Genomic DNA, 12,287 nt, shown 5'->3' on the forward strand with positions numbered 1-12,287 from the left:
CACCTGCAGATAACTTTAAATTCCAGCTGGAATTACTGCCACACAGAACCCTCAGGATTGTATGGGCAAGCAAGAGGAGACTGTGGAGTCCTTATAGATTACTTTGCTTTCCATCAAGTTCAAAACCAATATGACAATAAGATAATGTTTATAAATAGGAATGTGAACAAAAAAAACCCCAAAACACCACAAATGTTGAATCCAGGTGAATATAATACAAAATAAAAACAGGGAGGAGTTCAGACATGATGGGCAAAATGCCCTGGGGTGAGGTCTCACCCCTTAAAAATAATTCATGTATGTGTTCACAATATATCCAAGAATTCCAGCAGTGCAGAAAGGAATCTGTTGGGCTGCTGAGAGCAAATTTCAGAGAGCAAATTTAGAACCAAAATCTCTGGTGCCCTTCACTGTGTGTTGCCACCTACACCCACAGTGAGGGGATGTGAAACACGAGGCAGGGAAGTGCTGCACTTGGAGGAACCCACTCGTTACTCACAGCCCAAATAGAACCAGGAAAAGGACAACTGAGTGAATCTTAATAATTTAAACAGAATTTAAACAACACACATTTATGGAGGAACCTTGCCTGGATCTGAATTTTGCCTTCATATCACGCTAAATCCTGGAAATGAATTTAAGTTAAATTCTAATTGACTTAATTCTTATGTATACATAACTGTACCTGACAACAACTTCACTGCATGCATGATGAGAAAATCCACCTTGTAGAAGGGCAGGGAGAGGAGGATCCAGCCCATGAGGGACACACCAGGGTCCTTCTGTGACTATGAACTCACTGAGCATCCAGCCCACACCCTGACCAGAAACATGGGCTAAGGGTAATCTTGTGTTACAGGGCAGAAATCAGAGTGAAAATGGACTGCAAACACTCAAAGTCTTGCTGACTGACTTTGCACATGACATTTTACCTGCTTCTCCATCTGTGAAAGTGTGGCCAACACTGTATTCCCTGCAAACTGCTCCAAGTTCTGTCACCAAAGTTTATTTTTTTAAACTGAAATATAATGCAAAGCTCTTTCATTCATACCTTTCATTCTTAGAAAAACCAAGACAAGCAGTCCCATTGAGAGAACTCTCCTGTCAGTAAGTTTACACACTGCCCAGCAGTGGGATTAGGACCAGTGTAGGGTCAGTTAAACTTTCCATTCCATCAGTGGGATTAGGACCAGCACAGGGTCAAACACCTCCCCTAACTGCAGCTTCCCAGGTGGGAAATACAGATCTCAACCCCAAGTTGTGTAGCATTCCACTGATGTAGAAATTAATAGCTCATTCTGCAGAAAATTTCACTCCCATGAATGCTACTGAAGTATTGTGATCCCTTTTTTACCAACAGGTATAAATTTTCAGCACTACATTTTTCCTGAAGTTTCTTTTATTTGCCATGATGGCAAATGCAAGTTAATGCTCTTTCTAGCAGCTCAAGAATGTCACATTGCCAAACAAAACTTCAGCTGTGGCTGTGCTCCCTTAGGTACCAAACACCATCCTACAGGTGCCACCTCAGCATCACTTCAAACACTTGTTTCCCGTGGTCACACATTAAAAAACCCTTCACTGGCACTCATTACCTTCTTTCTTTTAGCATTAATAATCCATAGGACTCCTGCTGGCAAAGCAAAAAAATCCTTTTAGGATTATTCCTGCAGCAGAACAGGGCTCTATAGTAGTTACCAGCAGGAAGGAACTCAAATTGGAAACAGCCCACAAAAATGACAAGAGGATGATTTTTCAGAAACCACGTTTCCCTCTAAATTCATCTACTCAAATGCTATTTCCAAAACATAGGGATGTCAACACATTTAGAAGGGAAAAAAAAAAAAAAAAAGGATAATGTTGCTTAGCTGCCTCCTCCATGCATGTGCTTAGAAGCCACTTTGGTCGAGTCACTGCACAATTCTTTCTATTCCACACTTAAGGCTTGACCAAGGATAAGGACTAATGATAAAGAAAAAAAGACTATGCTTATTTTACTAAGAAGTACATCCTAATTAGTTATTTGTGGCTTACAGCTGCTGTGGTATTTTTCTTTATTTTCTTAACAATATCAGAAAAGATAAAACTGTGGGGAATTTAATGTTATTTTTACCACAGAAATACAAATATTACAGATTCATGAATTCAAAACAGAAATGCTTTCACGTGGAAACATACACCTGACAATGAAAGTATTTCTTTTCTGGAGTTCTGACTACTGATTTCAGAATGCAATGTATGTGGAAACTGATCACCTTCCATTTTCCAAGATGAGTAAAAGTAAATTAAATATTTTAGGGCTGTGATCCTGAAGGGCTTTACCTGGCAGTCTACAGGAGCACAGGCACCTGTTATCTAAAGCTTTTCTCACTGTTGACAGTTCAATTTTTGCAATTTTTAAGGCCCAATTCTCAGTAACACCAAAGCCTTTTACAACATTTTTTAGGAGTTGCAAGGAATTTTAGGGTGGATGTAAATCCAGGTTACCTTTACCTCAACTGTCACCTGCCAAGCACTACATGACAAATTTTTCAGTATTGGCAAGTTGGAAGTTTGCACCTGAATGAGGCACTACATCAGCAGAAAAGTGCTAACAGGATATAGGTTTACAGTGCTCCAGCCCTGCATTTTCATTACAATAAAAACTTGCTATTTTATCTCCAAGAAATTCCATTAAAAGACCCTTTTAACTTTTTAACTATCAATGTTTAAACCAGTAATAAAACAGTCTACCACTTTAAGTTCAACTGTAAATAGCTTTGTCTGTAAAACCTCCCCTTTTTCAAATGGCAGATTATTATCCTTTAAAAAATTATTTCCCATTTACCAATAATGTTTCAATTCATTTACCACATTTGTTTTTTGCTAACTGATATTGTCCTCTGTATGAGCAGGCACTTTTGTGCTTTTTGATGGCATTACAGTGGAAATGCAGTCCCACTGTACACTGTTGCCTCTAACAAGTCAATTACAATTTGATCACTATTTCCTATTCCTCCCAACATGCTGTGCAGTGAAGATAAAAAACAAGACAGGAAAAATAACACTTATCACAGTATTTCAGTATTGTCCATAACTTACTGTCATCTAGTTTTGTCTGCTGCTTGAGCTGGTAATGAGATAATGCTGAACAGTTTTATATAATTCTCTATTAACAGCCCAGATGGGCCAATCATCCCTTTCACAGGCTTTGCCATGGTAAATTTAGCCATAAACAATCAGCAACTATGAAAACAGCAACTTCCTCCTCAGCTAAATTACCACCTTTCAACCACCAAGGAAAGTGATACTTTGACCAACAGCAACAGAGAAAAAAAAACAGTCTTTGAGAGAAAGCAGGAATTCCTTGTTCATTCATATGCAAGGAATATTCAAAATGCAAATGGAAAGCCATTTCAATCCCTGCTATATTTAAAATCTAGCTGTTGTAGAATTAAAAACTGAGAACTTTCCAAAAATGTCAAGGGCAAAACTTCCCTATAGTCTCAGTTGCATTCTAAGGAGCCCCCTTAAATTGAGAGTGCTTAATTTGACTTTGGTTTGATTCCTGATTTTCATCATTTTATCTTGGAGGGTTGGTATATAGTTCAACTGGATTAAAATGAGGCAACACAACAAGGTGAAGAGGTTTGAAAACTGGGTATTAACATCACAGAGATTTGGAAAAGAATAGCAGCAATAAGCATTTTCTTTCCACCAGTTTATTGGATGGAAAATAGCTCAGCATATGTGCAAAAACTATTCATAAACATTCCCTTCTACTACCTTAACATAAGCTAAAAATATGTGTGTTGTTCCAGCACTTAGCACCTATCTTGTCACGCTCTAGCTGTGAAACTAACAATAAAAATAAATAAAATAAAAAATACAAGACATGCACAAAAAAATGTAAAGGCAGATATTTACAGGAGACTACAAAGGATATTTCCATAGAATTTTCAAGCAGAAACATCTGCACACCTTTTGAGAAGGTGGAAAAAAATCTCTAAAGTGAGAAAACATTCCAGAGCTGAGGAACTGAGAGTCTCTGGATCCAACCTATGGTCCTTCCACTCTGTGAATGTGAGCAGACAGACTGAATCCAGGTGGATTTTCATTAACATCAGCAAACTCCAAGCAGGCATGAAGGTTTGCCCACAGACATGAGGCTCTGGAGATAGTATTAAAGCAGGAAAAAATAAATGCTGTAATGGGTAAAGTTCTTAGTTACCAGAAACCTCTACATGTTACACCTTCCTGTATTCCTAGTGTTCACTTTTGTATGTATATGTATATGTATATGTATATGTATATGTATATGTATATGTATATGTATATGTATATGTATATGTATATGTATATAATGTATATATCTGTGCTATGAATAATTCCTTCCCCTAGAATATTACATATCTTACTTAAAAGTGACAGAAAAAGTTATTTCTATGACACCATTTGAGAATAATTAACGTGATTTCAACATTTTTATCCTAACATAATGAACCATTCACTGTTCTAATGTTAGACATTAGAGCTTTGATATTCTTCTAGTCTCCAAGAATATTTCTGCTTGAATTATCCCAGGTCCTGTGATGCAATGAGAAGAGTTATCAGACCTTACAGAGCATGATTCAGCAGGTAATTCCAGCCCTGGCATAATTTAGAGTTCCTATAGGGCATTTTGTGTTATGCCAGGTAATAAGAGCTCAGAGACTGCAGAAGCAGCAAGACAGAAAATGAAGTGCAAATGTGCTTCAAATCCAGCTCTAGTCCTCCCTGCCAGGAGATGCCACATCAGATACTCAATGCACAGTGGAATTCCTGGATAGATGAGGGGTTTTTCACCATCTCAGTTGTTCATCATACATGATTTATGGCACTTATGTGCTGCCAAATAGGCCACGGGAAGTTGCATCATAAAAGGGATTTGGCCCCATATGCCTTGACAACATGGCAGAGGATGAAAATACTTCCAAATAACAAGACAGCTTTCATCCATTTTACTTCCCAAAAGCCCAACTAGTAAGAGGTAATAGATCAATTCATAGGAAGGCACAAATATGTTGACCATGCAGATTTTATAAATAATTTAGGTGATGTATTAAGATAAAATGTGAAACCTTCTTAATCAATATCCACGACAGCTTCATTTGCTTGTTTGACCAAGAATCTTGCAAAGTTTTGAAGACAACTTCCTAGCTTTATTTTTTCTTGAAATTAATTGTTAAGATCTAAATTCACAAATAAACCTTCCTCATGGTTCCTACAAATGACTGTAAGCAAAGGTGACAGCCACCTGAGAACACTGATGCTACTTCATCTTTGGTGGTATTATTGCTCAGGAAGGAAATTCTGGACATCATACAACAACTATTATCTTCTTTGTAAATAAACAGCATAATCCCTTTGCCAGGATCTGCATCTTCAAGGGAACAACATCTAGTGAGGGCTTATTCCAGCATTTTGTCTACAGGACATCTTCACTTCCTCTGCTCTGTGCTCCTTCTATGCTGAACAGATCATTAAAAGGACAAAATCATTATACAGATCACAACTATTTTTCTCAGAGTCCACAACTCAAAGGAATAAATATGACTGAAGGAAAGCAAGGGGTTTCATTTCTGTCTAAAGCACAGGAATGGTTTTTGTGGTCCTTCAGCCTGTTTGTATTTCTCATTTGCATCTGCACAAGGAAACTAGATTTTCTTTTCAAACAGAAGCGAATCTGTTTTCCAAGTAGCAAAAGCCTTAATTCAGTATGCCAAGAAAACAAAAAATATTCAGTTCATTAAGTTCACAGATAAATTATTTCCAAACACATGGTAGAGCCAGTAATTTCAAAAAAATCAATTTCTAAATCTCAGTATAATTTCTTCCAAATCATTCTCTTATACACACAAGTAACTGATCCAAATGTTAAGTATAAAATATTTTTAAAATATATATATATATCTCTTTTTAATAGATTAAACTACTTCACATATACTAAGTCTCCAAGAAATTCATGAATGTGACAGACACCAAAACGTCAATTGCATAACTTCATCATTACTAATTTTAAATAAGAAACACAGCATAAGTGCTACATTCAGCATAATTTATACTTTAATGTTATGTAAATACACAGTAAAAGACATAACACTGAACCTGTTTTTAATTAAGTTTATTAATAATGATTAAAGAACTTAACAGTCTGTTCAATTCAGTGAATGACATTATCCCTTTGAAGAGCACCCCTAATAGGCCCTAACCCAAATAACCTCTGGAATTAGCAGGAGGAAGATCACAGGTTTAAAAAGACACTGAATCAAGCATTTGCTAATGTTCAGGAAAGATCCACGTACAGCAGACCTGTCTTGAGTCTTCACTGCTGAAACAACTGAATGAATAAGAAAGAAAAAAAAAAAGAAGAAAATAAATACTGCCACACTCCTTAATTCACATTCCTGTCATTTGCAGCACTAGTGCTCAACTAGTGGGTTTTTAAAGTAACATGTTGAATGAATGGCCGGTGTTGAAGTGCTGAAATACAGAGTGTCTGCAATCCTGTGCTAAAGCAATCCCTTAACAGGCTTCATGACATCTCCTATTTGCACTGTTATCCAGACATCCCAGACAGATCATTTGCTACAAAATCCAGTGTGAAAAGGATGGAAGAGGCAACATACAGTGTTAGTGCCTAGTCAGATATCTACAGATCTTAATCCTTTTTGCTAAGATAACAGATAGTGAAGATCCCTGGTAAAGAATAAAAATCCCTGGGAAGAAGAAAAATTGAAAACAAGGCTGAAGCATGTATACATCCTCTGTGTGGTCAAAATTATCTGAAACCACAGCTTTAACCATGCAGCAGAAGCATCCCACCATACACTTACTCCCTTTATTCACTCAAAAAAAAAAAAAAAAAAGAATAAGAAAAAAGAGAAAAAGCAAGCAGACATGGAGTGAGTGTGTACAGTATCAGGAATTAGTGCTAGAGGGAGATGGAGAGCGATGGGAGCCCCTGCAGGACTGATCCCACTGGTTCAGAAGCCTGGGCTCCCCTGGCTGAAGAGAAAGGAGGGCAGGAGCCCAGGGAGCACTGACAGCTAAATGCATGGCATAAGTAGCTGCACAGAATGGGACAGCTTCTTTCTGTCTCAGGAAATTACTGTCACAATGGCCAAGAGAGCCACGAGCTGCAGTGTGCCATTCTCACCGTGGTACTTTAAAAAGTACCTGATTTGAGGAGCACTGGACAGGTGGCACATCACGCTGAGCTAAAGAGATAAGTGTGAGATTTCAGTGACAAGAAGCAGCAGGTTTTGCTGTTGTAAAAAGCAGGAGAGCGATTTTTTCTGCTGTACCAATGGGCACGAGGGGAAGGTCAGCCCGGGGTGCTGGCAGTGTCACCCGGGTGCCTGGTGGCAGATGGTGCCAGTCTGTGGGGATAAAAGGAAGGCTGACGCACACCGTGGGCTGACAGCAATGCTATTTGCTCAGGAATAAAGGAGCTTTGGGGCAGGTGCAGGCAGGACAAATTAACAGGGATGCTGAGCCCCCAGTGTTTGTGTGTGCCCAGCCCAGGGGATGGAAGGGTGGATAAACTGGAGGTGCTGCAGAGGGGCTCACAGCTGGCAGGGAGATGCTGCAGGTGCAGCTGCGGCTGGGACACAGCCCAGACCAATCTCTGCATGGTCCCAGGAGAGCTCTGGAGCTGCCTGTCCCCACAGACATCCAGGCTGCTGCTGATGACACTGAGGTGTCCACCAGCCCCGTGGTCTCCCCCAGCAGTGCCAGAGCTGTTCCATGTCTGGCCTTACGCAAGGCTGGAGGGCAGAGCGGCTGCGGGAAGGGGAGCAGGGGAGCTGGGGCAGCCTGCACCCCATGGAGTGCCCCAAACCACCACCTGGCCACCTCCTGCTCCCGCCTCCCACAGCAGAATCATTCCAGCACGACCAACACGACAAATTAACAAGGGAGCCAGGCAAAGCCAGTGCTTTCCCCAAGAATAAATTGTGCAAATCCCTTACGCTAGACACCTAGCCGTGCCTATTCATTAATTGGACAAGCTCTGGTGACAATTGAAATGACCTGACTTTCTACATATTGAAGGGAGAGAGAGATCTTTGCAAGCTTAAAATAAAGCTGGAAATCCCAGCCACCACAGAGCTCTCTAAATGGGGCTTTGTTTTTTTAAAGAAAAAAACCATTTTCACAGCACAGACAGGGTAAAGCTCATTCTAAAAGCAGAGGCACATTCTTTACATTATCCCTCCTTTTGCAGACCCTGAACCGTGGCACCAGAACATGACAACTCCATCAACAAACCACAAACCCTTCAGGATCTGCACATCAGCCAAGTTTAAGAACTTCAGAAGATATGAAATTCTGGGAATCACAGCAATGTTGCAAATAATTATCACAATCAGGTACACTGGTAATTAAAAGCATCTCCTTTATCAGTACACCGGGTTGTCTATTGCAACCAACGAATGATAATTAAGACACACGTATTGGAATTAAGAGGGAGAGGGAAGCGATGAGAGTCGATTTTTGTCACAACCCACTCACAGTACATCATTCATGGATTTTTCAGCTACAGTTTTGATCTGGGTTTAACTGTTCCTCTTGTCCCTTAACAAGGGGATGTCTGGGAACCCTGCACGGTATCTCCCCCGCTCCCTCGCCCTTTCTGTGCTTGCTGCATACCTGAAATGCAGACGATGAAATTCGCTTGCAGAAGAAAAAGCACCTCCCAAACAATTTCCATCCTCCGATTCTCATGCCAAGTGCATCCCTCGGCGAAAAAAAATAACAGAGATCAATATCGCAGTTTGAACGATCCCAGCAAATTTCCTTTCGGACTTGCAGACTGTATTCCCCAGATGTGCTGACAACACATGTCCGAGCTGTCTCTCCGAGCGGCTCAAGCGAGATCCCTTCCCTTCCTTCGCCCTCCAAAAAAGACCACGAAGCCAACTGCCAGCGCCGGGCTCTTCCTCCTCGAGGGACAAAAAATTCCACCAGGTTTCCCAACACGACATAGACAACAAACCCCAACCGATGCGATATCCGGAGAGTCTCTATTCCAAGGGCGGCCAGGCGCGAGTTAACCCCAGAACTCTTGGCACGTCTCAGCGGGGCAGTGCCGGCATGCCGGGCAAGGAGGCGGCGGAGGGAGGGAGGGGGGATTCCCCTCCTGCTGCAGCTGCTGCGGAATGAGCGGAAAGGAGATTAATGCCCGCCGCAAGCCGCGGCAGCCCCGCGGCGCCCGGAGCAGCCCCGGCTCCCGGCTCCCGGCCCCGCCGCAATCCCGGCGCGGCTCCCACACGCGACTGCAGGGGTCGGGCTCGGCCCGCGCACCGCGGCCTGCCCGCGATCAGCGGGGCTGTGTGGAGCCAGGAGGGTGCGGGTGTGTGTATCTGTGTGTATGTATCTCTGTATGTGTGTATGTGTGTGTATGTATGTATGTATGTATGTATGTATGTGGGTGTGTGCGTCCCTCAACGCGAGCGCCAAAAGCGCGGAGTCTGCAGCAAGCGCGGCTTGTGCGCATCGCCGGGCGGGCGGCTTTGGCTCAGCCTGGCTGAGGACGCCGCTATGTTAAAACTTATTTAAACACGAAGGAGAAGAGATTCAGACCTAAACTTCTGTCGGGTTGCAGGCGGGAGGCTCCAGCCGGGAGTTAGCGAAGTGCCCGCGCTGCAGTGCGTGTCTGACAGCATTTCCCGGGCATCGCTTTCCATCCTCCCCCGGCCAAAAAAAAAAACCAAACCAATAATAAAAAACGCAGGGCCAGTTTCGGGGCAATCCCTCACTTACCCCCAAATCCTCCCGGCTTTTATCTCTCCCAGCTCACCGCACGTGCCGCTCCAGCCTGCAGTCCCACAAACAAATCGAGGTCAAGCTGCGAGCCGCGGGCTGCCAGCGCCTGCCTGCAGCTCAGCCGTCGGGAGGTACCAGAGCGGCTCGGAGCCGGCCCCGCTCCCCGCCCCGCGCTACTCCGCCATGGCCCCGGGCTCAGCCGGCGCTGCGGGCTCGGCGGGGCTGGGCCGGGCTCGGCGGGGCTGGGCCGGGCTCGGCGGGCGCGCTCCGCCGCGGAGGCGGTGCCTGCGAGGGCGGCGGCGGGGCTCGGACCGGGATGCGCCGGGACCGGGATGCGCCGGGACCGGGGGTGGAAGGGGGGACACGTCCGAGCCACCGCCCACGGGCCCCTGGCTGGCCGGGCTGTCTTCGGCATTCCAAAGGATGCTGCTCGCTTGGGTTTCGAAACGTGCGGCCAGTTTGATTTTGCTCTCCCCCGCCACCTCAGGAAAAATAAAAAAATATAGTAAAAGAGAGGCGCAGCTGGAGCGGGGAGGGTTTGCCTGGCTGCGGGTGGGGAGCTGCCGGCGGAGCAGGGGCCGTGGGCCGGGGTGTGTGCCGGGAACACGGGACGGGAGAGGGCTCGGGGCTGCCAACAGAGCCCGGCTCGGGGCAGGTGTGCCAAGGTGCGGCCGCTCCGACTGCGGGTGCCTCCGGTGATCACGGCAAGGGGGAGGGAGAGAGATGCTCTGGGTATCAAACTGATCTCCCGGCTCTTGGCAGGTGTGCAGAGGTCATATTGCAAACACTCCGGCGGGGGATGCATGCGGAATGGGTTGAGAAAAGATTGGTTTGTAAACAGTTCTCAAACCTGGGCATACTTGTAAAGTGCACCTTGGCGTGGATTCTAGCTAAAGGAGGACGCCTGGATCTCTGAATGGGGATGGAAAGCGCCTTGAAGAGAAGAAACTACACGGCTACGTTATTTCCGTCTTCTCTGAGAAATGTGTAGAGCTCCCAGGTTTCAGATATACCTGATGGTATTTAGTTGTGGCAGATCAAAAAATCCTTGAGTGCTTCAGAGCAAATGGATGGGACAAAATCACCAATTTTGAAAGGAAGAATTGGACTGCAGGCATTAATAGTCAGTGTGATGCTTGTGTTCGTTCTGCTGGTTCCCAGGGTAGTGCAAGTGCTTTTTGCACTGCAGCAGTCTCTGCTGATATTTACTCCCATCTCTGCTTATGGCTTACAAAGAGACTCAGGATTCTCTCCAATTATCTATTATTATCTGCTATTATAGTGAGAACAGCGAGTCTGGACATGAGGCATTGTCATTTGAGGCTTATGGACAATATATTGATGGACTTGCATTAAACAGTGGGGCAGCAGGAGGGAATCCTTTCCCTGACAGGTTTGCAGAATACTGCAGAATACCTGACTTTTAAATATTCTATGCAATTCTCTTCTTTATGCCTTACTAAAATCCAGATTAAGATCTCCTGTTCTGGGATCATAGATGGTATGAGTGGCATTATCTATCTCCAGTCTAGCTGTATGGAAGCATACCTAGGAAATGCTCAGTAAAGATTTCCATTGATATTTACTAAACTCCTTTACTCAAACAGATTCATGTTTTCCATTGATTTGCCTGTGAATTCTCTTTTGGGTTTTCCCAAATAATTTGTTACAATAACATCACAATCCAGAACATAATAAAGCCCCAAAGGGATCTTGTCTTGTATATTTACACAGTCGTTCTTGTTCCCAAACTAGTCTCCTTGAAATTATGGCATTCATTACATGTGGGCAAATAAATGTCTCAGACAAGAGAGATGACCTGTTGTAAAAGGATGTGTTGACCACTAGGTCAGCAAAGAACTGAATTGGTTATGAGAGAATGCCAAATCCTAAGGGCAAGCTCATGTTTAATTCCTACTGATGATTAGTGAGGCTTTAATATCAGTTTAATGGCAGAAAAAAAATAGGTAGTTGATGTTGGCTGATAGCAGATAGCCCAAAATCCCAAATATATGAAATGCTTTTAGTAAGCTTATCATCCTCACACAAACCTTATAATTATTTCAGTGTCCTGTGATAAATAAGTAGTTTGTGGCTCAGTCTGAAAAATTTCTGAGGGATAGAAAGCAACTTGGAAGTTTCCTTCACCTGGAAAATACAGTAGTGAACTTGGAAACTTGAGGGTTTTTAAATCTAAATAAACAACAATGAATTCATTCTGCTGTCATTTCCTTGCTGTGGTGTGATTTAACTCACAGTGGCCTTCATGCTTGGTTTTGAAGTCATTATGCCCATATTGGCTCCTGAAGCTCCCCAGGAAAACTTAGTTCAATGAAGTTGAATGGATATCAATATGGCCCTGTTCCAAAGCCCACTGAAATCAATGGGAATATTTCTGCAGACTGAGATGATGTTTGGATCAGCTTTCAGTGCAGAATTTGGCACAGTCTGATGCCAAGGGAAATGGTTTAATTTAGTAGGGTGTGTTTGGGAGAGGAGCA

At 43.4% G+C, this 12,287-nt stretch overlaps 1 protein-coding gene and 1 long non-coding RNA gene across 3 annotated transcripts in view; one reads left to right on the forward strand and one right to left on the reverse strand.

Annotated features, from left to right (window-relative positions):
* CA10 (carbonic anhydrase 10) overlaps positions 1–10,105 on the reverse strand; it is a 165,996-nt gene extending 155,891 nt beyond the window's left edge. The window contains exons 1-2 of one of the 2 annotated variants that reach the window (XM_079323761.1): positions 9,784–10,105; positions 8,671–9,172 (exon numbers count right to left, since the gene is read on the reverse strand). In XM_079323761.1, coding sequence (XP_079179887.1) covers positions 8,671–8,731 — 61 coding nt within the window. In that variant the 5' untranslated portion in view covers positions 8,732–9,172; positions 9,784–10,105. The remainder of the gene's footprint in view (positions 1–8,670; positions 9,173–9,783) is intronic. The other variant, XM_079323762.1, reaches the window with a different exon arrangement.
* Positions 10,106–10,120: 15 nt separating this feature from the next.
* Positions 10,121–11,509, forward strand: LOC306810793. The gene is made up of 2 exons (XR_013776552.1): positions 10,121–10,234; positions 10,549–11,509. It is a non-coding gene; the product is annotated as an uncharacterized lncRNA (long non-coding RNA).
* Positions 11,510–12,287: the final 778 nt, after the last annotated feature.

This window comes from Erithacus rubecula, assembly GCF_903797595.1.
Source record: "Erithacus rubecula genome assembly, chromosome: 20".
NCBI classification, from domain to species: Eukaryota; Metazoa; Chordata; class Aves; order Passeriformes; family Muscicapidae; genus Erithacus; species Erithacus rubecula.